Below are 25,615 nucleotides of genomic sequence, written 5' to 3' on the forward strand. Positions count from 1 at the left end.
TTCTTGAAGAAAGATGAGGTGATAAATGTGGTATAAATCCAAAAAACCATAGCGTTTTTTCTGAGCCCAAGAAATGCCAAGGACTCCTCTCTTAATTCTGCTTTCTGGTTTAGAAGTGTACGAGAGCTGTGGAGCACCTGTTACTTCATGCTAGCACATGGGTCCTCATTTTCAAGTTGAAGTCTTATCTTAGTCAGTATGCTTCATAGTGCATTCTTACTGGGTCTGCCAGCTATCTGAAATGGAATGACATGTGTCTGCCAGGTAAACAGTTTTTTTGGCTGCTGACCTGCTCTTTTCTTTATGTAGGTACTGTAACTCAGAGGAAAGATCTTATTTAGGTGGTAACACTTAATCCTTTTTTCCCAGAAATTTGGTTAGCACAAGGATGGTTGAACAGGTTCCTACTGATTTTGGGGTTTGTTTTGGAACTTAGATATTTTGCCTTATTTTAAGATAAAACTAGACTTGGTAAGCAGAAAGGTAATGTCCTTTAACAGATGACTTGGGGAAAAAGTGTTTTCAGCTGTGCAAGTTCTTGTGCAGGTCTGAAATAGAAGCAGTGAGCTTCAAGCTCATTTCACTTTGGAAGCAGCTTCTCTCCAAATTTAACTTTTGTACCGGTTACAACAGTTAAGCAGGAAGAATAGTTGCCACCTGTGGGATGGAGAATGGAATGAACATCCGCCATGGAATGTGGATGGGTGAGTTGTATTTCACGTTATATTTGTAGTCAACAATGAAGCCAGCAGTTCTAGAGTCTGTAATTTTTGATAACTATTGATGAATTTTAGTTTCTGAACTTACTGTTTGGCAACTTTACAAAAAAGTTTTTGTCTTTTGGGCTTCACTCAGAGATCAGAGTTGGCACCTTTGACAAGGAAAATCTTATCTGGCCAGTAATGTTCCTCTCCCTAGTTTGTATGTGTTTGTATGACTAGTGATTGTTTCATATTAGCCACGCATTTTGCACCGGCAGAGTTGATGCACTGTATGAAGTATTTTTGCATTCAGCAATAAATGCAGTAGCATTCCTGTGCTTTGAGAGCTGTATTGTAAAAAGTACTCTTTCAAAATACTTGAGAAATTGGAACTGCCACCTGCAACTTCTTTTAGTTATTAAACTGAATCCTCTGAAGCTTTACGCACTGAAGGGGTTATTCTGATTTTTGTAATGTGGACAATAACATTTTGCTTATATTTTATTGTAGTGCATACAGTAAGTTGTGGTTAAACTGGTTCTTCTTCACAGTTTAAAAATTTACCCATTTTTAATCAGCAAGGTTCAAAGTACCACTTTGTAAGGTGAAATGTCCTCGGCTTTTAAATTTTTAACAGGTTACTGTTGAACAGAGTGGACTAGATGTCCTGCAGAGGGCTTTTCTGATCCAAACTATTGTGGGATTCTAAATAAAATATTTGTAATTTGCTCTGTCAATTAGCTTTGTAATGTTTTGTATAGCATGTTAATTCATTTGGCTTCTGTCATTGGTGGTAATCAAACAATATACATATTCTCTATCCCTAAAACAGGGAGTTGAGAAAGCATTACCTGTGTTTCCTTGTTACCAAGGCAGGGAACCTGGTGGACATTGTTCTGTTTTTGCTGCTACTGCATTTTGAAATTATTATTTAGCTCCTGTTAAGCTTTCAGCTTACAGACAGTAGGGAGATTGTCAACCATAGACTTGTACAATCTCTTGTGAGTTAGAGTCATTTCAGTAAGATGTTACTTCATGGTAGAGCAGTATGTTTGGACCTAAGTCTTTTGACTCCCTCTTTGCACCAGCCTTGCTGCTGCTTTTGAATGGCTTTGACATGAAATGTAGGTAGGCTGTTGTTTTGTGAACTTCTTTATGCAGTTTTACAGTGCTTGTGTTTATAGTTTAAGAGGATCTGCCAGGCTAAATGTAGTGTGTTAAGGGCCCATGCCTGTTCCAAAAGCCTGTCTGCTGCAAGGAAAAAGGGGATGGACAGGCAGGCACAGTTTAGGTGGAGTGGGAGGTGTGTGCAGTGTCAGGGGCCTTTCCTTTGCTGTGCAGCACAAGGAGCACACTGCAGTTCTTGGAAGAGCTGGAAAGAAGCAGTGCAGCTGCTGTTCTCCCTGCCTGACTTTAAAAAAAAAAAAAGTTGAGTGAGGGGAAAAGAAAAAAATCTTTATCTGCTACCAGGAAATTTCAGTGTTACCTTAAGTTGAGAGAAAACTGTTTTTCAGTGTGGGGAGAAAGAAGAGAGGTGGTGGAGGTTGCTCCCCAGGCTGGCATGAGCAATAATACCTAGAGGTTCACAGGAGCAAGGTTCAGCACCATGTTTGTGGAGTGTGCTCCTGGGGCTGCCTGCTCTGGCTGCTGCTGCCCCTGACCAGCCATCCGACAGGCCTGTCATCCAGCTCTGCTCTGCTGGGAAGAAGAGACTTGAAACAGGGTCTGTTGGAAGAGCTGTGTGGCAGCAGAAATGCTATTTATGGTGTAAGAACCATGCCCTGTTGGTGGTGTGGTGGGGAGATAAACCTGTGAATAAAATGTGGATTTTTCTTGTGCTTCACACAATTCAGATAGAGGAAGGAGAACTCCTAGCAGCATCTAGCCACACGAGGGTGCTCTAGGGTTTCCAAAACTTGTCTGCTGAGCCACAAAACTGGAACATCACAGACAAGGCAGAGCTTACTTCCAAGACTGTGGAAATAGTAAATAAACAAAGATGTTGAAAAAATATTTTCCTTCTTGGTGGGACCCAGAATAATTAGGTGCCTTAATAATATCAGCAGTGAAACATCTAAATTTCAGACAGCTGGTTTGTCTGCTCACCCTTCACATTGGGGAGCATGTGTGCAGCAAAGCTGCTGCTTTGGTTTGGTAGAGGTGAGAAGCTTTTGCAATTGCTTGCTTCTTGAGCTTGTCACATGCTGATGAAAACTTGGTCACATCTTGATCTGAATGGTGAGCTTCATTCTTTAAATTTGGCTTGGAAAGGTCTTCTGAAGTTATTTGATCCAGTTCCCCACTTGGAGTGGGTCCAGTTAGATGAGGTTGCTCAGGGCCTTGTCCGGGTGAGTTGTATCTCCAGATACGGAGATTCCACAACCTCTCTGACACCTGTGCCAGTGTCTGACTGTCTTCGTGATGATAAAAGTTTTTCTTCCATCTAATTGGCATTTTCCTTGTACCTCGTGTCTTGTTATTGCCTGTGCTGTCTCCAAGTGCCTTCAAGAGCCTGCCTCCGTGATCCATTTCCCCCTTAGATAGCCATTGGCAGCAAGAACCCTTCTCTTAAAGCTGAATGGGTCCTATTAGCCTCTTCCTGTACACCATATACCTGAGCCCTTTAATCATCTTGGTGGCCCACCCACTGGGCTCATTTATAGAATCATGAAATTATTTTGGTTGGAAAAGATCTCCAAGATCATCAAGTCTGGCTGTTAACCCAGCACTGCCAAGCCCACCACTAAACCATGTCCCTAATCACCACACCTAATCTTCTAAATTCTTTCACATGTGGTCACTCAGCTGCTACCCTGGGCAGCATGTTCCAGTGACTGACAATCCTTTCTGTGAAGTTTTTTTTCCTAATATGCAATCCAAACATCCTATAATCCAACCTGAGTCCATTTTTTGCTCATCCTATTGCTTGTTACTTTGGAAAAGAGAATGACTCCCATGTGTCTACAGCCTCCTTTCAGGTAGTTGTAGAGAGTGAGAAGGTCTCCCCTGAGCCTCCTTTTCTCCCTAAGCACTCCCAACTCCCTCAGCTGCTCCTCATCAGACTTGTGTTCCAGCCTTTTCCAGCTCCATTGCCCTTCTCTGGACATGCTCCAGCACTTCAATAACTTTCTTGTAGTGTGGGGCCCAGAACTGGACACTGGACTTGAGATGTGGCCTCAGCAGTGCCAAGTACAGAAGGTCAAGTACTGCCCTGGTCCTGCTGGACACACTATTGCTGATGCAGGCCAGGGTCATTGGCCTTCTTGGCCACCTGGGCACACATTGGCTCGTGTTCAGCCACTGACAGCTGGCAGGCACCCCCAGGTCCTTTTCCACCAGGCAGCTTTCCAGCTACTCTATCCCAGCCTGTAGCTCTGTGTGGACTTGTTGTGACTAAAGGTGCTTGGCCTTTTGACTGTCATACACTTGGCTTCAGCTGATTGATCCAGCCTGTCCAAATCCCTCTGCAGAGCCTTCCTACCTTCCAGCTCATCAACACTCCCAACCAACTTGGTGTCATCTGTGATATTGCTGAGGGCACACTCCAGTAGGCCAATGTCTTTCTTGTACTTGGAAGCCCTGAATGCATGACTCCAGATAATGTGTCTTGTGGGCATTGAGTAGAGAGGAATAAACACATCCATCCATCTGCTTGCCATACATTTGCCCAACTATACAGCCTGGAAGGTGATTGAGTGCTTTTACAATGGGTGTACGCTTTGACTCGTGCTCAAATTGCCTGCCATGTTACCCTCTGCTATTCTGTGAAGCTATTCTCTAGTGGGTCAGCTCTCTGCACCAGTACTGTGTGGTTACTCCTTCCCAGCTGCACAGTGACCCTGAACTTCATTCCTGTCAGCCCATATCCTCAGACTAAGATCCCTTTGAATAGCAGTGCTGTCCTCAGTTCATAGAATCATACAATATCCTGGGTTGGATGGGATCCACAAGGATCACTTAAGTCCAACTCCTGGCCCTGTACAGGACAGCCCCAAAAATCACACTGTGATCCTGAGGGTGTTATCCAGACACTTCTTGCACTCTGTCAGGCTTGGTGCTGTGACTGCTTTTCAGAGGAGCCCAACCACCCTTTGGATGAAGAACCTTTTCCTAATATCAAAACTAAACCTCCCCTGACACAACTTCATGCTGTTTCCTGAGGTCCTGACACTGGTCAGCAGAAAGAAGAGATTGGCGTCTTCCCTTCTGCTTCACATTGGAATGAAATTGTTTATCACTTACTCGCTCTAATTTGGTATTCATGAACTCACCATCATCCAGTTTGTTAATGAAAGATATTAAAGAGTGTTGGCCCTAATATTAATCGCTGTGGGCTGCCCTGTACCTGGTTGTAAATTTTATGTTTTTTCTTTGAGAGGTGAAAATCTTTTAGCCTGATGATCCAGCCAATTTTCTGCCTTTTTTTATTGTCCACAAACCAGTTGGTAATTTGTTAATAAAGATAGTGCAGGAGACTGTCAGTAGTCTTGTATGCTGTAAACAGCTCCTCTACTGCTCTCCTCTTGCTCTTAAAACCATGAATTCATAGAATGTTAAGGGGTTGGAATGGACCTCAAAGACCATCTAGTCCCAATCCCACTGCCATGGGTAGGATGTGTCCCACTAGACCAAGTTGCTCAAGGCCTTATCCAGCCTGGCCTTGAACACTTGCCAGGCATCTACAGTGTGCCTGGGCGACCTGTTCTGTGTCTCACCACCTTCACAGTAAAAATTTCTTCCTAATATCTAACCTAAATTTCCCCTATTTCAGTTTCTACCAATTACTCCTTGTCCTATCACTGCAGGTGCTGGTGAGTCCCTATCCAGTACCTGGCAGGCTCCCTTCAGATACTGGAAGGTTGTCTCTCAAAGGTCAGGTTGGTCAGTTGCATTTTGCACTTGGTAAAGCCATGCAAGCTGTCCTGGTTACTTTCTTCCTTTGTTTTGAAGTGACTTCCATGAGGACTTCTTCCATAACCATCCTAGGGATGAGGTTATCTTTCTCCTTGCAGACAGGTGTGATTTTTTTCCCTTTTCCTTCTCCCTGTCCCCAGTAACAGAAAATCTCTCCCAGTACCATGATCTTTCAGAGATGACGGACTAGCCTTGCAAAGATATAAGCCTGCGCCCTCAACACCCCCACATGCATCCTCTCTGTGTCACTTGAAAATTTAGGTGCAAACTCCTGCTTTCCTGTTCCTGGGTACTGCTTCACTCCCTCATCTTTGCTAGCAGGGCTGAGGAGCTGTAGGGGGCAGACCTCACCAGTGAAAGCACATTAAAGCATTATTAATGCAAGAAGGCAAGAGATGATTTCAGAGCCATAGTGACAATTAGTTATCTGGCTTTCATGGTGATGTCCTGCTTTGCTGCCTGCCGGCTCTCTTTCAGTTTCTGTAAACAAAAAAGTGAGAAGAGAAATGTTGATTTTCTATATGATGGCCAAGTTGCCAGTTCAGTGCAAAAGATATAAGTGAAGAAATTTTTAAAGTGTGGCTCAACTCCCCACAGACTTCAGAATAAACTTTCAGGCTGAGGGGCTTTTAATTGTTAGTACAGATACATTGGTAGCTTGCTTTTTAAGTTTCCTGAGTAGTTTATAGCACTGGCTGGCATGGTGTGTGCTTAAAGAAGCACTGTTGCTCAGTGCTGCCTGCTCAGACATAATAGATTGTCTAGACAGCTTGCTAGGGAGAGAACTTCTGGTTGCAGCACATTTTTACTATTCTAGAAGATCCAGATTTTGTAGATTCCATGAGTTTTTAAAGAACCTTATCTTTGCATTTAGGTCAGTGGTATAGAATCAACAATTCAACGCATGAGCCCATCATCAGGGTCAACATCTGCCAGTGTTAAAGTTCTGTCATGTACAGGGGATGGAGCATAGCTTGCACTCACTTTCTGCTGCTGACTCTCTAACCATACTCCCTAGGAAAGGCAGATGTCACTTGGGAAAGCTCCTTTGATATATTAGGGCATTCTGTTGGACATGAGCCTGCTGAGATGACCATACCCACTGCTGTATGCAGTGGGTGGAATGGAGAATGAGGTGACCTGAAGTGCTGGGCAGGGTGGCAGCACCCATTTGCTCTCAATTAAAGTGCTGCACGGGGCAGGTGTGACATTGGATGTCTAAGCTGCCATAATTTGTTCTATGAACTGTATGTGGAGGTAATGCTAAAGGTACAATGTGATTGTTGTACAAAACCTGATGGATTTTTTCACTGCATTTTATGTCCTGTATGTATTGTTAGCTATATTTAGTTATTTAAAAATCACTGAGAAGATGAAGTTACTAGTTTTTAGTAAGCTAGAAATAGGTAATATAAATAAATAAATCAATGCTTCTGAAGCTCTTATAAATAATACCATTTTAACAAGGCATTTCCTGATGCTGGAGATTGAAAGGCACTTACCACTGAAACATCAGTGCTTTGCCATTTTCATTGCTGTATGAACAGAAAACAAAATAAACCCTTTTCTGTTTTAACACAAGTGTCATGCTTTTAGCCTGTAATGCAGTACACTGACCATCCTGGACTGAAAACAATTTGTGATAACTTTATATTCTGAAAATATTCCCATTTTCTCTCCGCTGCACATTCCCGCTTTGCAAGCAGTGATGCACCAAATGTTTATTGGAAAAGGATTTTCAAACTGTAGGAGAACATTTCAAGTGATAGGGAAGAGAGATCTTAGACACTCCCCCTTGTTTGGTGTTTGGGAGTGCTTTTTAGAGATGACATGGGAAATCCTATTTTGTGTCCCATCTCTGAAGCAGGAAAATGAAGCAGTAGAACCTAGATACTCTGTATTCCATGTGAATGCTGAGAAAGGATGAATTAGGGCAGGGGGCTTAGGTGATCTGCTTTCCTGTGCGTGTTCTTGATCCCCTGTTGCCACTACGAGAAGGTGCATGCAGTTGGCTCTGTTTAGCCCTCATTGGCCCTTTAGTTTGTGTTTGTCTCTGCCCCTGAATGTTTTTAGCCCTGTAAAGGCTAGAGTGGAGCACTCCAGTTATACAGGCTGCAAAGCAGTATCATGGCACTTGGATGGGATACAAGAGACTGACGTGGAGGCTCCTGCTTGCATGGATAACTCTGAGTTTATTAGTGTGAGCAAAGTGGCTCTGATGGTTTCTTGATAAGCCAGGCTGCAGATGGGAGAGAGAGCCCTCAATGGGAGCCTGAAGCCTGCATCCTAACCCTTTAGGCTGTTTAGGTACTGCTGGTTCCCCGTCTTTTAGTGTTAGTGTGATTTTTTCCTGACTTGGGATGGAGAAACATCTGAAATCTCAGTGTTTTCCATAACAGAAAAAGGCATCCTGTCTGGGTCCATCAATGACTTGCTGAGTGGCCTGCAGAAGCTGAAGGCAAGCCAGTCTCTCCCCATGAATTGCAAAGGGCCTGAACCTGAGGCTTAGTCTGGTGGGTTGGACTCCAGATCTCAAGTCTGAAGAGATGAATACTGCCCTCTGTGGTGCTTAGATCAGCACTGTGTCAGGGAAAGCTGCCTGCCTCGTGAAGTTTTACTTACTGATTTTCTTTTGCAATAGTAAGTTCACAATTGGCTTTGTCTCCTTTTATTTTTGGAATCATTTTTTATGAACCATGGTGTGCTGAAGAGCAAACACCAAACCAAACACCCTTTTGGTGTGGATGCCAAGTTGTCACTTCTGCTGTTTGGCAGTCAACAGATGCCCAAAGAGTGACTTACGAATGCTCAAGAGAAGAAACTTGTTTACAAATTATTTATCAGTTGTGTTCCTGTGTGTTGGGGAGGTGGGCATTATTTGGAAAATGGTGCAGGCCTTGGCAGTAAGTGTGAAGCTGTTTGATGGGAATGCTGCAGTGGAGCAGATTTGGCCTATGCATCAACTGTGTTCATCTGCACTGAGATGTGACAGTCAGCTTTCAGAGACAGGCAGTACATCATCTTCACCCTGCCTTCCAGCTTGATACTTTTTACTGTTGCATGCACCTGATATGGATTATTTCAGGTTGCATTAGATATTAGAGCAAATTGTTTAGACATTTAGAGGTGTGACAGCACAGTGTAGGGCAGTGCAGGCTCACAGCCACATTGCAGATTGCAGCCAGAGTGCTGGAGTGTTGTACAGGGCATAGTGTCAAGGAACAGGCAGAATTAAGGTGGAAGGTTTACTTTATAGGTCATACCAGTTCCTGAATTCACTTCAGAGTCGTGTCCCACCAACTGTTGTTCCTGTTTCAAGGCCCAAACCATCTCCTTTTCACTTGTAACCACTCTGCTTCGTTAAAGCTGATGAGGAAATTATGGGTTTTTTTCTCTTAGTGCAAAGAAAGGTTAGTGTTGGAGCCACCATTGCAGATAATGATTTAAATTACCAAGGAAGAAATATGGTAATAAAATAATTTATTTTGTGTCTTTACTAAAGAAAGTTTGGTTGATGTGGTGATACGTGTAAATAGAATAACTGTGTTTTAATAATGATCCGTTTAAACTACATTTCTTACCATCTTAAAAAATTAATTAAATGGTCAAATATTGCATTACTTTTACTTACAGCAAGCTGCTTGGTTGAAAATTGATTTAACATAGAAGTGCAAAATGACTGAATTTAAATTATAAAAAGGTAAATGAACTGCAGTGTTTGTTCTGAAGGTTCATTTTGTGGGAATGTTTCTTTTTAAAAAACAAATGAAGTGTATATTATTTTCAGATAGATTTTTAGTAAAATTGATTTACTCTTTTTTTCTCATTCTTTTATACTCTCAGTTGCTCTTCAAAGACACAAGAACAAAGCAGATGTTAGATCCAATCAGTTTCTTGTTGTGAGAATAAATGAGATATTTTTTACTAAGCAAAACTGAATAAGTATAAAAATTGTTCTTGCAGAAGCAGACAAAGCCTTCTGAGCTCTGGCTCCAGTGCACCAGCCAGTAATTCTTCAGATGTAGTATTTGACTCACTAAAGGTATGCAGTAGTGATTTAAGTGATGTTAATAGGCTGGCAAATATAGACCTCATCAGAAGGGGTGAATAATCACATTTCAAAATTTGATTTTGTTTTATGCTTCAGAGCAAATGTTTTTAGCTTCAGAATGTTACCTTGTAACTAAGAGAATGGTGTGCAGTCTCTGTAGGAGGAGGTGATATAACCCTGAGCGAAGTTGGGAGGAAAGGATGTAACTTAGCTCTTCCTGAGAAGCTGCTTCCTGTGTGGTCTCAAATCAGCAGCAGAGAAGGTGGGGTTTTTCAGTGAATTGTGAATTTATGGTGAGGGGCAGGGTGTACACAGTCTCCCTTCCTGACACTTGGATTACTAGTAGACAGCATGTTTGCCTCCATGTGGGAAGGAAACAACTGGAGCAGCTATAGGAGGAAGCAAATATACCACCATTCTTCCTGAAGTTATGAAGGTCTCCTTTCAGATGCCTTTATTATGTGCCCTACTTTCTCTTTGCTGTGTGATCAGTATGCATTACATCTCGGCATCAGGATCCTATGTTCCCTCCCATGGGTGGGGGAAAGATTCCAAATCCCAGAATTCAGTTCTGACAGATTTATTTTTACTTGCATTGTACGTTTACAAAAAAGGGTCTTGTTCATCCTGACCGATTCCATGGAGAAATAGAAATCTGTGAAAGGAAGACAGATCCTGAGTATTTCATGGAAACATTTTTTATTTTTAAAAGCTGCTTAAAGCTGTCTTTTTTACTATTACCCATTGCAACTCAGAAGTCTGAAGAGAATTTTGGAGATGGAACATTTTAAATACTCAGAACATCTCTGTTTCTTTGCGTAAGGTATGAGTGTCAGGATTTTTTTTTCCATGAAAATCAGGACCAGTGCTGCTGTTTCTAAAACACATAGACTGCTTTGGTGTTACACACACTTCAGTAGCCCTTGCAAGTTTGCTGTGGTTTTTTGTGTGTGTGCGTGTGCATAGCTAAGCTTTAAAACCTGACATTTATCTCTACGATAAGAAAAATTATGCCATCCTCTACTTTCTTAGAGTGGCTTTTTAGTAGGTTGATTTGGAAGTGTCACAAACTGCAGTTGTAGGTAAATTTTTTCCCCTCCTTATCTCCAGTTTGTACAGCCTTTGGAAAGAAACAGTTGCTGGTCTTGACATTCTCTGCTTCCTGTCACCCCCATTTTTTTTGTCCATTTATACAAACCATGACAAACTTGCTTATGTCTGTGTTTTCCACTGCTGCCCTTTCTTGTCTTTGCACCCCTTGGCATGTAAAAATCAGGAGCAGTTATTTTAAGAAAATGTCTTTTGCCTTAGCTCTTTTTCTGTGTCTTCAGAGATGCTATTTACTCCCTGATGCCTTTCTTCACCCCCTGTTGAGAGTAGGTTGTAGTAGAACAAGTAACTGCACTTAGGGAATAGAGCAAACTTCATATGGAAATGGCTTAAAATAGTCTTGTACACAAGTTGCTAATTTAATTTTTGTGTACAGTAGATGTTAAAGAACTGATTAGCCTTGAAAGAAATTCACTGTTCCTTCACAGCAGAACCCAGAAATGCAGTGAGGATTTTGTGGATAGGATTGTTGTTTGCAGCTCATTGTTTATGGTTCATCTGTCATCATTCTCCACATCCCTTGCACTCCTGAGTACACAATGTGAAAGGGACAACAGCAGTGGAGGGCAAATCCCAGAATCATTTGGCCAGGGATAAAAGGATGGCGCCCTGTAATGGCAAAGTCATCTCTCTGGTGAACACTTTCAGTGCACTCTCTTCTGCCTGTTTTGGTTTGAAGGTTTTTTGTTGTCCTTTTTAAAAGTAAAAGTAAAGTAAAAGGGCATAATAGCCAAAGTCTTTTGACTCTAGCAATGGCTGTGTGCCAGGATGCTTAGCAGCAATGCTGAAGACATTTATGATCCTCTTTTTTTCCCCCACTTGTTCTTGCCCCCTCACTTGTACTGACAGAACAGTTTGTGGGATTATGTTTTAAATCAAATAAGTGAACCAATTTTGCTTAAAATGCAGGCTTGTTCTTTTCTTCCGTGTGTAAAACCTTAAAAAAAGGAAGTAAAAAGCACACATTTTGTGGCTTCAGTGGGAAATGCTTCCGGGAACTAAACTGAACTGTTAAGAGATTGAGGGGGATAAGAGGAACATAAACTTCTGCTGGGAAATGGGAACAATTTGTGAATGCACACCTATGTCACCACCAAACTCTTCATTACAGAGGCACTTATTTAAATCAACTACCTTTTGATCTGTGTCTTGAAGGGTTTGTAGCTTCGGAGCATTGAACTGCAGGCAGAAGGTGTTCAGAAAATGTGGTATTCAGAAGTGCACCTTACATTAAAAAATGCTGCTCTTGTCAAAACAGGGATTTATCTCTGGTCAAACTAAACAGCTGGGAAGTTGAGGGGGAAATTGTGTTTCAGGGAAGCTCTGTCTCGCTTGGCTCCTCCAGTTATAAGTGCTGTAATTGGTAAGGCAGTCTGCAGGCACTCAAATGAAACTCTCTCCTGGTCTCCTGTCCTGTAAATTCTTTCTGCTAGTGCAGTGGAAATTTCTGCTGTTCGGTGCCCGTATACAGTAATTTAAATTTGTGCAGACTTGTAAACAGGATGAGCTTTGAGCTTTAGTTTAATGGTTGTGAGGGGACACTGAAGGCACAGAGCTTCTGGAAAACCTGCTACCAGAAGTCCTTTTATTCCCTTTTCTCTAGAAAGTTGCATGGAGATTGGAATTATTGCCAACTTTATCTACCTATCTACATATATATATATTTTTTAATAACAGATGAATTTCCATAGTCACCTTTATACTTAAATGATGTTTATTTTAGTAAATGAGAAGTTATAAGTTGAGATTTTTTTGCTACTGCTGGCCTGAAATTTGTGAATTGATTGTTGGTGATGAAGGTTGTCACCAGTGAATGGTCACGTCTTCACAAACACACATAGATAAAGTATTTTAATGAATTTGGTCAAAATTGGTCAGAATGTAGGAGATGCTTTCAGACCTGGGTGGGTAATAGCTTCATGACCCGCTGCCACAGGACATGGGAAAACTTAGGTGGAAGGTCCTTAATTCAAATCTGAGACATTAAAAGTTTAAACTGATTTCTCAGATCTCATCTGTATGTTTGCTTCTCTCTTCATCCTCCCTCAGATTTCCCAAAGTCTTTCTTTTTATTCCAGCATAGAACAAAAATCGTGAAATGCATTTTTTTTTGAATACGGGATTCTTTTTCACCAGCCTACCCTATTATTATTAACTATAATGGATATTTGAATGGAAGCTCTATGAAATGGAGTAGACTGTGCCATCATTTTGAGATACTAGCATCTTTGTAATGCTGTTCAGATAATTAAAGAAAACTTGTCTGACACTTTGACATGTGTAACAGGGACTGGACAGAGGAGAGAAGCGAGTGAAAAAAAAGAGATTAAAAACTTCCTACAATTTCCTCCATGTTTGTGATAACTTTAAAGTGTTCAACTATCAATACTAGAATGGGTTATTCTGAGGTTAACTGAGGTAATGGCCAAGAGATGTTTAGCAGGCCACATTGTTTTAGCAAATGAGGCAGCTGCACAGGGCATTCTTCTGTTTAGATGCTAAATTACTAGGGCCAGTTTGGGGGCTAGAATTTGTCTTGGCTGGTGGTGGGTTACCTAGGAAACAAGGATTAAACTTGCCCCCAAAAATCCTAAATGAGGAGATAAGTTTGTATTTTCATGAAGAGTGTTTAGCTTTGTGTTGTGAACATACTTATACATGCATTTATGAATGTGTAACTGTTTGACTTCAGGGTCTGAAAAAAAAATTCACAAATGCTTTCTTTTTGTGCTGTCTTCACAACAGAGGAGATAGGGTCTCAGGCAAGTTAAGCTCAGACAAGGCTGAAGAAGAGGGATCACTTATCAGCTTTTTTCTCAGAGATCTGCAGTTCAAAAAGTAAAGTCTTACCTGGTAGTTACTTCCAGAGTTTCTGGGAGTAACTTGCTGCACTATACATCAACCTGGCATTGTAATCTCTGGCACAGTGAAATCTGAGTCAAACTGCATCTGGTCTAATGCACAGCTTGGTTTTGTAATGTTTAGAAGAACTTTTATTCATTTCTTTAATTACAGCCTTTAAATGAGAAAGGGCATATTGTTTCTAATATTATAGTAGTCTTGATGTCTTCTGAGATTTAATCTGCAAATAATAAGTTTTTGTAATATTCAAAATAAATTAAACTGTTTTCATATAGAGTTTATAGCTCCCAGCTACAAGAATTTTAGAGTCAAGGCTGCCTGCTCTGCAATGCTTAACTTACTCCATTTTAGTCTTTTTTGGAGGCCTTTGTATATTGCCTGCTAGGGCTGTGGGTGATATCTTCGATAAACTATGCAGATGATAGTGTAAAATATTGTTAAAATTATTGTAGAAATAGAAACTTGGTACTACATGTTCTTCTTGCTGTGACATTCTCATCATCCCTGCTTATCTTGCTGTCAGAAAAAGAAGTCTCTTTCTATAGTTAGCATAGAAAGGCGTATCTGGCCCAAAGAAGAGTGAGCTTATCTCTTATCTACCGCCTCCATCACTGGCATGGTTGGGAGCAGAGACCTGACTTCACAGCTCTGCCTTGAGGGTGAAGGGTTGGGGCACTTCCTTAGTTTGACTTGCTCTGGAGTTTTTGATGCTCCTGTTGTAGGAGGTGAGCAGAATCAGGAGCATTTGTAGTGAAGGCAGTGGCTGCCCAGAGTCATCAAAACTGCTGTGGCATTCCCTGGGCTTTCCATTTCACTGCTACTGCTGCAACTTTAGAGAAGGATTTCCTCCTGGGGTCCATGCTCCTTTTGAGTCACATGGCTTCTAAAGCTGTTCATGCTGCTTTCACACCACCTTTCAAATATAGAACTTATTTCTGTAGCATGAAACCTCGGGGCCACAGCTGTCTTATTCCAGTGGTTTTCCAAGCCCCATGATCTGCCTAGTTAATAGGCTGTTTTCCTTCACTGGTCATAATTTCCACTTTTGCCTGCTGTTGAGACTATCTCATGAATGCAGTGACTAAGAAGAGCAGTCAGTACATTGGAATAGAAAGGAGAGACTTCTATACTGAACAGGCAAGAGTAGCAGTAACACAGTAGAGAGTTGCAGTAGTGATGCTACTGAGGAAGCGAGTCTTTACAGGAGGAATATAGTGCTGTAAGTACCTTGATTTAGATATATCTAGCCTTAAGTTAAGTGCACTGCTCTTGTAGCAATATTGGCATGTGTGTGGTGGTGGTGGTTGTCATTTTTCCTTCTCCTACTCTTGCTGGCCTACTAGTACCCCAGAAGTAGAGACCCAGTTGCTTTCTCTCAGCTGGACTTGGAGAGCAAAGAATTTGGTTAGCACGTGTTGCACAAGGTACAGTGGTAGGGGGGTTGCATGTGTACTGAAATAAATAGGGCAGGAGATCTTCCTCCTTTTTAATGCCTTTAATAAAAATCAGCTTGGGTGGGAAGAACCAATGGGTCACGCTCACGCTGCTGCTGCTCACAGGAGTGGCACGGAGGAGGAGGAAGAGTGCAGCTGTGTCCGCTGGTCTGCAGGCAGAGCTGGGGCTTCCATCCTCATGAGAGCACCAGGAGATTCCCAGTTTTTCAGTTTGAAATTCGGGGTCCTCTTTCTAGCCGATGTCTTTTTAGGTTAGGCTGAAAGGTAAAAAGGGTCTTAGCAGACACTGGGTTCTGTTCCTCATGTCTAAACATCACTTCGATCTCTTAATTCTGTGGTGGCTCATTGTCTTTAGGGGTTTTTCCTGCTAGATTTGTTGAGGGCTTTCCTCATTTGCCTGCCAACCCCGATGTCACCTCCTCCTCACTGTCCCCGGTGCCATCCACCAGGAAGCACCAAGGTGATACTCAACAAAGGGGATTTCTAACCATCAACAACAGGTAATTAAAGAAAAACTATGAACAACTGGTGATTACAACGTGAACTTATTAACAACAAATAGTTAGAACTCCAACTTTGCAGCAATTGTTTTAACTTATGAACTATGCAACCTTTAAAATAATGGACAACTTTTCTACTCATAACATGTACCTGCTGCAAGACTGCCTCAAAAGCATCTTCCATCTGGAGAAACCCAAGAAATGTCCTTGCTTTGGAAGAGAAGTCTGGAGTATTCTTCTGCATGCTTTTTGTTGGAGGGTTTGGGGTAGGAGTTTTCTTCTGGCTGCCCCCAGGTTGGTTCCTGTCATTCTGCAGTGATGTTCAGAGGTGGCTGTGCTGAGCTGTACTGCTCCATGAGGATTTCCCAGCTCACCAGCAATTTCCAAGCCCAACAGTTGGAACCTTCTTCACAGATACTATACTTGCAAAAACTTCCACTGTATTAAAACAAAAAATCTTTGTTCTCCCCTGCTTGCTTTTATAATTTTGCTTTCTTTTTCATGCTTATATATCAGCAGTGCTGTGAAGAAGAGGCATGTACGTGCATGCAGGCATATTTAGGTTTAAACACACAAAATTAAAGTGTTGACAGGGCTGGTATCAGTGCAGCACAACTAATGTAAACAATTCTGCATCCTTTTGTAAGACAGTGGAAATTCTCAAAGATGAGGTAAAGGTCAACCCAATTTTGTGGATTTATGTAACTGTATTTTTCTCTACTTGTTTTTTTGTTGTTCTTCACTGTGAGACTCCCATAAACTGAAGCTGTGCACAAAGCAAATTATACTGCAGATAGCACAGCAAAGGCTGTCAGCTGCACAGAAGGTGCCCAGGGTATGAATATTTTGATTTGGCTTTTCATTCCTATTGTCATTTGTGTTGTTAGCAGCAGGGGTAAAACTTTCAGAATAAATTGTAACTTTTAAATTGCTGCTCTTTAAGGATCACAAAATAGTCAAGATAGGTGTTATCACTAATTATCTCTAGTGAGGACCACTGTGCTAAGTGGTATTCAAAGGTTCCCTTAAACTGAAGGATGTAAAATCAGGGAAATAGCACATTGATGGGAAAGACAAGGTATTAAGAAATAGAGTGGATTGTTTGACTTTTTCCTATATACTAGTGCATTTGTGTCAGATTTTTCTGAAGCAGTTGTAACTCACGTGTGTTTCTTAACTGGGCAGTTGCTAATTACCTTTGGTGAGGAGGTTGAGTGGACCTTGCAGAACCCAAAGGGGAAGGATAGAGCAGTTGCTGATGCTTGTAGGTGTGTGCTGGGAGACAGTGTGGCATATGATTGAGAAGCCCTGGATGGGCAGGATAGCACTGAAAAAGTGTCAGCCCACTTACATGTAGTGTTTTTGACAAGGAGGAAGAAGGGTGGGTAATAATCCTGATAGGAGAGAAAAAACATGAACCTGATGTGACAAAACAGAGACCCAGCATAGAAGATTTTAGAAGATTGTGAAGCTACCTAAAACAAGGCAAAGAAAACTAAGGCAGGTACTTGCCTTCAAACTAGAGAAGATGACTGAGGAGAGCTAGGGATAATTTTGGAGTAGAGGAGGTTTCATAACACTTGAACTTCTAATCTCAGGTGTTCTCTCCCCCATCAAGTACTGAAAGCTCCACTGAGCTTTTAAAAACAAAAGTTCTTTGTGTGAATCCTCAAGGTTTGTGTAGGTCAGGCTTTCAGCCTTTTTCTATGTGATTAAGATTTGATGTTTTCCCCCCTCTCAAATGAAAATCTGCTGGTTACTTTTTGTTGACTAGAGGACTCATGCTGGGCCTTTAGGGAGAGTCAGATACTAAGAGGAGTGGCTTTAATGAACTGACATTAGTCTAGATGTGGCCAAGAGAAGGCACTGTACGAGCCAAGGGATGTCGAAAATGGATTTCATTGGAAGAGAGTAATTTGTTTGGTACGGGCTGGGGTGATATTTTCAGAAAAGGTTCAAGACCTTACGGAATGTTTTGCTCCCATCTTGCATTGGCTAGAGAGGAAACAGAGACAATGTCTGAGTACAGGTCAGTGTGAAGATCAGATAGAAGGGAATGTTTGAGAGATGCTGACAGGGCTGAGCAGATACCTAAAAGTTACTCAGAGTTTGAGAAGTTCCTAGGTCTTGGGGCTGAAGGAATGGAGATGTAGAGCATTGTCTGTTTGTAGACAGTGTCCTTTCAAAAAGACAGAGCCAGAAGTTTTTTGTGCTAATCTCTCCTTTCTTCTCTTTTGTACCATGAGTGGAAGATAAAAAGTCCCTTCTCAGTCCAAATGAGTGGCAATGCTGGCTTCAGACAGCATTTGCACGTTTCTGTCAGTTCTTAAAAAAGGAGGAAAGAAAATCTAAATCTATCAGTTCTCACTGTCTGTCTGTAATGCTGCTTCCTTTTTTCCTTCTTCTTTCTGGAAGGAAAGGGTGCCTTGCTGGGTATGTGGATGATGAGAGTGAGAGAAGAAGTTTGGGATCACGCAGTAACAGTCATGTATAGTCTTACTGCCCTTATCACCCCGGTTATTTCCTGGGTGCCCTGTGGGGTACTCAGGAATTTCAGAACAGAGCATCAGAGAAACCCAGGTCTGGGAGCTGCTCAGAATAAGCAAGGTAAGGAGTGCTAGCCAGCATGCTTCTCTGCAATCCTGCTGCTGTTTTTAGATGAGACAGCTAAAATCAGGATTGCCAGGGAGACAGATAATGCCTGAGGCAAATGTCTGAGGATTTGCTGCAGCTGAAGAACTGGAAGTGTAAAAGTCTCCTTTTCAGGATCCACTGCCTGGGCCCAACCTCTTGTGGCAGGTGCTTTGCAAGTCCTCTTTAGAGAATGTGGCAGAATTTATTTTTAAGATTCCACTGCTGAGTGCAGGAGCTGTGTATAGCTTAGAGCACTCATTGGAAGTGTGAGAGGTCTGAGTCAGTTTCTTTTGTCAGCCTGGAGATACAAGTCTGCATCTTCCAGCTGCCCAAAGAGTTACTGTTGTAGCTGGGTAGGGATGAGGAGCAGCAGCGTATTTGCTTGCAGCTCAGAGCTAAACCCCTTTTACAGCAGAGACCATGAGTTCTGGAGATAAGCAGAAGAGCAAATGAGGGGGAGAGTGTTGTAGCCCAGTGGCTGAGAGCCACAGGCAGCACAGAGTGTTGCAGGCTGTGGCTTCTGCATCTTCACAGTGTGTACGTTTTACGAGAAACAGACCATGGATAATAATCTGAAATAATTCCCAGCCATGACTGCATTTTGTAACTATTCCAGGTTGGATATATTACTGTTATCAGGCTCTTTCACAGCATCTAAGCCAGGTTTTGGATTGCAGTGTTGTTGGGGGAGGCGTTGGACATCTGACTGCTCGGGCTGGACTCCTTTGATCATGTGGCAGGAACAGGTCAGGTGGGCAGGCACGGTGGTTGACAGCCAGATGATGGAAATTGGGTATGCCCTGAGCAGCACCACAGTCTCACAGAACATAAGAATTCGCTGTGTACCAAGGGGTAGGAGGATTAACTACTGAGTCATCTGTTTAGAAGGGCACTCAGGGGTAGAGACTGTCTGCTCAGCATGCTCTTAGGAGTTAGTGAGCAGTGCTTTTCATACAAGAGGTTAAGAGTTTAGTTACAGGAGGCAGTTTGGGTGAGTGACTGATGTAATGGCATTCAGTAAGGAGTGGGAGAGATGGTAAAACCAGCAAGCTTCGTAAGAAGAAAAGTTTATTTCCTTGTCAAAGGGCTCAAATGCAAACTTCCACCTTGCAAAGACAGGCAGGGGAAATGGTGAGCTTTTCCTTGACCTCAAAACTAGGAAGGAACCAACCAAATGGAGGAGCTGGGTCAAATGTCTAAGGACAAGTGTAAGTGAATGTAGTGCAAGGATGTAGGTACAGAATTAGGTCAAGGCACAAAATAAGATGCAACTAGTAAGAGAAATTGAGAGCTACAGTAAATAATTTTTAGGATGTCAAAGTCTTTGCTTCACTTTCCCAGAAGGAACTAGCATGGTATCTGGCTTGGTATAAAATGTTTCTTGACTAAAAATAATGTAAATGTTTGGACCTCTGTGTCATCCTCACTTGAAAGTTGATACTCTGGACTCTTCTTTGTGTCACTTGGCATCTATCCCACACCAGAATCTTGAATTTACTACTTGCATTTTGGCCCGACTGGTAATAACCATTGTTATTTACAATGCTGTCTCTTGCCTGCTTTACATTTTTCATCTCTGACATGCAAAGTGCCTCCCAGAGGAGGTCTTTTGATCTCATCCTTCTACACTCTCGAACTGTGTAGAGTTTTATCCAGTCGGTGCACAAAAAAACCTACTGAGCTGCTCTTTCCCCCAGCATTAATAGGATTTTCCAGCATAAATCTCTCATCTATCAATGGATTAACATGCTTAAAATGCAATTCACTGGGTGGTTTAAAGAGCTCAGCCATGGGTAATAAAATACAGTACCTTTCACCACAGTAATGCTAATTCTGATCCACACAGGATGTTAGTGACAGGGAGTTACTGCCTGAACTGCATCAGCTGAGTGTACTTACAAACCCATGTGAGGGATTTCTCACTGGGCAGAATGGAGTGAGCTGTGCAGGCAGTGCCTTCCCATTTCAGGGAGTAGAAAGATAGGCATCCACATTTAGACAGTTTTTAAGATGTTTGCTAGAAATAAATGGTGGTACAGGGGATTTCTTGTTTTGTCATTCTAAGGAAAAGAGATGATGGGGGGAGCAAAAATCCCAATATTATATTTATTATTCATACTTTTCTTCAAACAGAAATAATATCTGCAGTGATATGTATAACTTTGTTCAGTTCTCAGATGACATGGTCTGGGACATGGATTGGTTCTCTCTGCCTGTCTTCTTGGAGTAGGACTGGTTTGCACAAACATGAATTTTATTCTGTTTTTAAAACTACTTTTTTAAAAGCATTTAAGATTTTTTTTTTTGCACATACATGTCACTGTATTTAGCAGAATCAACATTTTTTTCTTTTAAAAAACATATCACTCCACTGCAGAACTAATGTGTTTGGACCCCCTTGAGAAGGGAGCCACTTGGAAAAATGAGTCACAGTTTATTTCCAGATCTTAAAGTGACAGGTGTGTAACTTTTTTCCCTCTGAATTTTTGAAACTGTTTTTCAAAGAAAGTAAACTTTAGCCTTGGTTAAAAAGAAGAAATCATGTGGCAAAACATTTTAGCAGTTCAAGTGAGGGCTAAAGAAACAACAGCCTTTATGGAAAGTCAGGTGTTTCATTCTCTATGTTTTTTGGGTTTTTTGGTAATGCAGTGTGTTGAGGTTTAGTGTCCTAAAATAGACTTCTGCATCTGGAGAATACATCTGTTAAGTAGAGCAATTAGTGATTATATATTGGGTTGTTTTTACAGTAACTCAGATGTTTTTCTGCAAAACTATTACCAAGGTTATGATTGCTCTTATATCTTTTGTCTTCTCTTCCCTTCTTCCCTTCTTTCTTAACTGTATTACCAAGCAAAATTTATAGCAGAGACCAGAATTTATAGACTACTACAGTGAAATGGAGATTATCTAGCATCATGATATTTTTGACCAAAATAGGGTCTCTGTACTAGTAATTAGTTCTCCTGCTTCAGTTGAAATCCTGTTTCACACAGTGTTTTTCTCATCTATGCTCAAGTGTTTGCATGGATCCGTGGATTTTGTAGCTTGCCTCACAATAGCTGTGGGAATGTTGACTTTTTGTTCCTTCAATGTGGTTTTAGTTCTTTGATTTCTGTTATGAAAATGAATTGGGGAAATTAGGATTTGGTGTCCAGGGATGGGTATTTTGAAAAGAATCTTTGAGCATGTGGAGAACACAGGAGGAAAAACACAGTGTATGCGGGGCAGATGTGACAGCTGGTAGGAAGGTTTAATGAGTGAAGGGCCATGGGCCCTTCATCTCCAAAAAGGAAAGCCTTCACAAAGCTCCAGAAATGCACAAGGCTCACATGGTTTGGGCTGTGCCAGCATTGAGTCTTTTATTTAGTGTTGTGTCCCTGAATTCTGAGGCTGAGGAGCCATTACCATAAAATACTGAAAGTCAACGTTTACATTAACAGTGGTTTTGCCCCAGGTAATTTTATTCAATTCTGGGTAATGGCTGATAATGCTGCAGGTTGGGTATGGCTCCTGGCCAGTTGTGCCTTCCTCTTTGGTGGCAAAATAAAATTATTCAGCTGGATACACTCAGGAGGTGTCGTGAGGTGAGGGTTTGCTAAGTACTAAAAAGAGAATAGTTAATAAAGTGTGTCTGAGGGCCAGACTGATACTGATATGAAGGTATGAAGAAATGCAGAATATAAAACTATTACTTGGTGTGTGTATGTATCCAGAGGCAGCCAAGAGCCTATATTCCCATCTCACTGAATTTTCTATTAGTGTTAGGCAGCGGAGGTCGATGTCTTGTTTGAGTTAGCAGTGGCACTATTTCTGTGGCTTTCTCGACTACTTCTGAATGACAGCAATGGAAATCTTCTAGTGATGTGCTGTGTGTTGCATGGCTTTGGGCTGGTTGGAATATCCCTGTTAGAACAGTACTTAATCACCTCGGTAGTTCAGAGAGTCCAGTTGGTCTGAAGGAGGTGCTTCTATGAAAGGAAGGCAGGGACAGCACCTCCTGACAAACAGTTATTGTAGCATTTTTGTTAAAAATGAAGTTGTTATATTGCTATACAATCAATTGCTATGGGGTTGTGTATTTTATTATTCATCAGTAAGACTTTAAGGTATCTCCCAATGATGCACTGTAATGTACCAAGCAAATGCCATGGTTGGTTTGTTCCTTCTCTCCTTCCCTCAACAGGGGATATTGCGTTCTGTGGCTGAGTGTTTCGTTGTGATGGATGCAGAAATGGGTCCTACACCTGCACTCCTTGGTGCTGGCCAAGGCAAGAGCAAAGTTTTGTCCTAGAAGTGGAAGTGGTGATGTCTGTGAGAGGCTTTTTTCCAGGGAAAATCTTGCCTCAGTCTTGTCCCTGTCTCAGTAAAACTGTAGCAGCTGCACTGGCATCTTGCCCTTCCCCACAGGCAGCTGCAATGCACCAGGGAACAGAGCTGTGGACTTCAGGTGACCTTCTAAGCAGCTTGGATTGAGGCACTTGGAAGGCAGAGATAATGACCTAAGAGAAAGAATGCTTGCACTGTGGTGCTTGGGGCCTGTTATTAGTACTGGAAGGTTTTCGTGAAACACTTCCTATGCCAGCTCCACTAGAGCAGTATCCAGAGTCCTTCATGTTTGATAGGAAGGTATTTTTTAAATGCTTACTTTTAAAAAATTATCTTTGTAAATACTTTGTTGGCTTGCTAGTCTTCTTTTTCTTGTTTCTTTATTGAACACCCCCCAGAAAAAAGTTTTTGAAATCAGGACTGTTATTTTTTTTTTTCTTGGTTTTGTGGGATTTTTTTTGGGGGGTGGGGTGGGGGTGATTGCAAGTGTGTTTGTTTGGTTGTTTTGTTTTAATTTTTTTAATCCTATCCCTCATTTTCTACTAACCCCTTCCACCAAGGATTGTGGCTCCCTCATGCTTCCCAGTTCTCAATTCCACCCTGATTGCCTTTGAGTTGGTTGGGAAAACATATTTAATTCTTCTTGCATTCCTGTTCTGTTGCAGATTTTGACTTGAACTATTTTTGGCATTGGAGCAAGTTTACAGACTACGTGCAGTGCGTGCTCACGTTCACTGGTGTGACTGGTTACATCACCTACCTGTGGCTGGACTCCTCCCTCTTTGTGGAAACGCTGGGCTTCCTTGCTGTGTTCACTGAGGCCATGCTGGGCGTCCCCCAGCTGTACCGCAACTACCAGAACAGATCGACAGAAGGAATGAGGTACGGTGCTGTCCTACATCAAACATGGGTGTATGCCTTCGTGGGGGCTGTCTCTGCAGGGTGGGAATGCCCTTCCAGGAAGGGCAATGTCATCTCTCCAATTTTTACTTGAAAACACAGCAGCAGTCGGAGTAGACTTTCTGTCAGTAGGAGCCGGTGCAGCACTGCTGAAGGCAGTGGGCAGTGGAGTGGGAGGCAGACTTCCATGACACCTCTGAAGTCTGACCCATTATCCAAGTCCAGCTGGAGAGTTCCAAGGTGAAACATGTTCTAGTGAAATAAACATGTGAAACCACTGCTGTTGCCATTAGCAACATGTTGCAGTTCTACTCCAGCCGTGCTACACCAGTAATTAGAAATGGTCTAAAGAGATCTTGCATATCAAAAGTAATAAAGAGGATGAAAATATTTTGAGCCTGCAGCCTATAACTATCAGTGTAACTCATATAATTAGCTTTTCGTCACATAACTGCTCATCACTTCTTCATAATCCATTACTACATTTGTAGCAAATGACATCAGTATTTATTTTTGTGTCAAAGCTTGAAACTGACATTTGCAAAAGCGCCGATGTGACTTTTACAGTCATGACTAAAAATGTGGGACAGAAAATTTCAATCTTGTGCCCACTCTTGAGTCATTAAGTCAGATTATTTTTTCACACTGTTTATTGGATAACTCCAATGGTAACACTAAGATTACAAAGGCAACTTGTGAAGCTTTTTGAGAGAGAAAACCTTTGCTGTGGTGCATCAGTGCACTGGTCTGTAGAAACAATACAGCAGCAAATTCAGTTCACAGAGTGTTGTGATCATTTGTGACTGTCATCTCTTCCACTGTTTCATTATGACTTCTCTGCATTCCTTTTAAAATTTGCTGGGATAATTTTTACTTTGGTCAAGACAATTAAGCATGCCATCTCCAAACGAAAGCAATTCTGTCCTCTGTTCACATGGTTTGCTTTACTTGTTTGGCTTGAGCTAGCTACTCTGAGATCTTTTCTAACTTGCAATGTTGAAATGTTCAGAAATTTGCTTTGATACTTCAGACATTTTCTGATTGGGAGTCCGTTTCGTACGGAATGAGTCAGGACTTGCTTCCAAAATATTGGGGTATTTTTCATACGCTCACTGTCTTGGAAAATTCTGTACCTGTGATATCCAGAAAGCAACTTATCTGCCATCTGGCTTATCTAGACAGTTTTTATGCTCTTGTTTGACTTTTTTCTTTTTCTATTTGTCATCTGTGAATCATAATGCCATATTAATGATGGCCACTGGTGGTGTTTTGCTTTTCCTTAACTCCTTCCTGGGGGTGTGAGTTTCAGTTTTGCTGTTTCCTGCGTGTACTTTTAGCAAAAGAATTTTAAAAAACCCTTTTGTTCTTTGTAAACTGCTAAGCATAGAATTGCAGAATTCTTGTCTAAGACTGCTTGGTGAAAGAGTGCTGTGTTTAGTCAAGAGAAAATAGCATAAGAGCTCATGTTTCCTTGTCATGGAACAGAACCAGGTAAAGCAAAGCCATGCTGCTTATCATTTGTGCCCACAGTTCCAGAATGCATTCCTCTCTCTGGTTCCACTTTTGAAGCAGTACTTCTTGTGGCATTGCACATTGATGGGTCTGGGCACTGATGAAGTAATGCACAACTTTGTGCTGTTGTACTGCAGTGGGAGGATATTCATGCATATGTTGGTGCTCTTTATCAAGTTAAATTGTGGTTTTTATATATGTTGCAGGTACCATACACACTGTGTAGTACCATGCAATCCTAAATTGACTGGATATTCTATAAGCATTACTGGGCTGTTCCTCCTGTGAGAGTGAGTGACTTCTCCCAGTGTATTGCCTTCTGGTGAAGGAACTGTTGGAAATACTTCCTCTGAACTTCCCTTCCTGTGCCCACTTCCCTAAGAGCATATCAAGAAGAGACCCCAGTCAGGGAAACACTGAAGGGAGCATGTAACAGTGCAGCCAGCCTTCTTGCATGGGTATTTACCAGGTGAGGGCTGGCTGATGCCCAGGTTAGCTGATTCCCACTGCTCTGTGCAGTTATTTACAGCTCAGGGCAGAAATAACCATGTGTGTGGTTGGTTACACTGTCGGAAGCAATTGCATTGGGGATCTGGGCCAAAATGGCTGGCTGCCAGCCATGCTCTTAGCAAGCCTCAGTGGCAAAGAAAA

At 41.8% G+C, this 25,615-nt stretch overlaps 1 protein-coding gene across 2 annotated transcripts in view; it reads left to right on the forward strand.

Annotated features, from left to right (window-relative positions):
* The window catches only part of SLC66A2 (solute carrier family 66 member 2), a 65,858-nt gene that overhangs the window by 20,838 nt on the left and 19,405 nt on the right, over window positions 1–25,615 (forward strand). For both annotated transcript variants that reach the window (XM_030229546.2, XM_030229554.2), the window contains one exon: window positions 23,218–23,434. In XM_030229546.2, the coding sequence (XP_030085406.1) occupies window positions 23,218–23,434 (217 nt within the window). The remainder of the gene's footprint in view (window positions 1–23,217; window positions 23,435–25,615) is intronic.

The sequence above is a fragment of the Serinus canaria genome, chromosome 2, assembly GCF_022539315.1.
Source record: "Serinus canaria isolate serCan28SL12 chromosome 2, serCan2020, whole genome shotgun sequence".
Taxonomy (NCBI): domain Eukaryota; kingdom Metazoa; phylum Chordata; class Aves; order Passeriformes; family Fringillidae; genus Serinus; species Serinus canaria.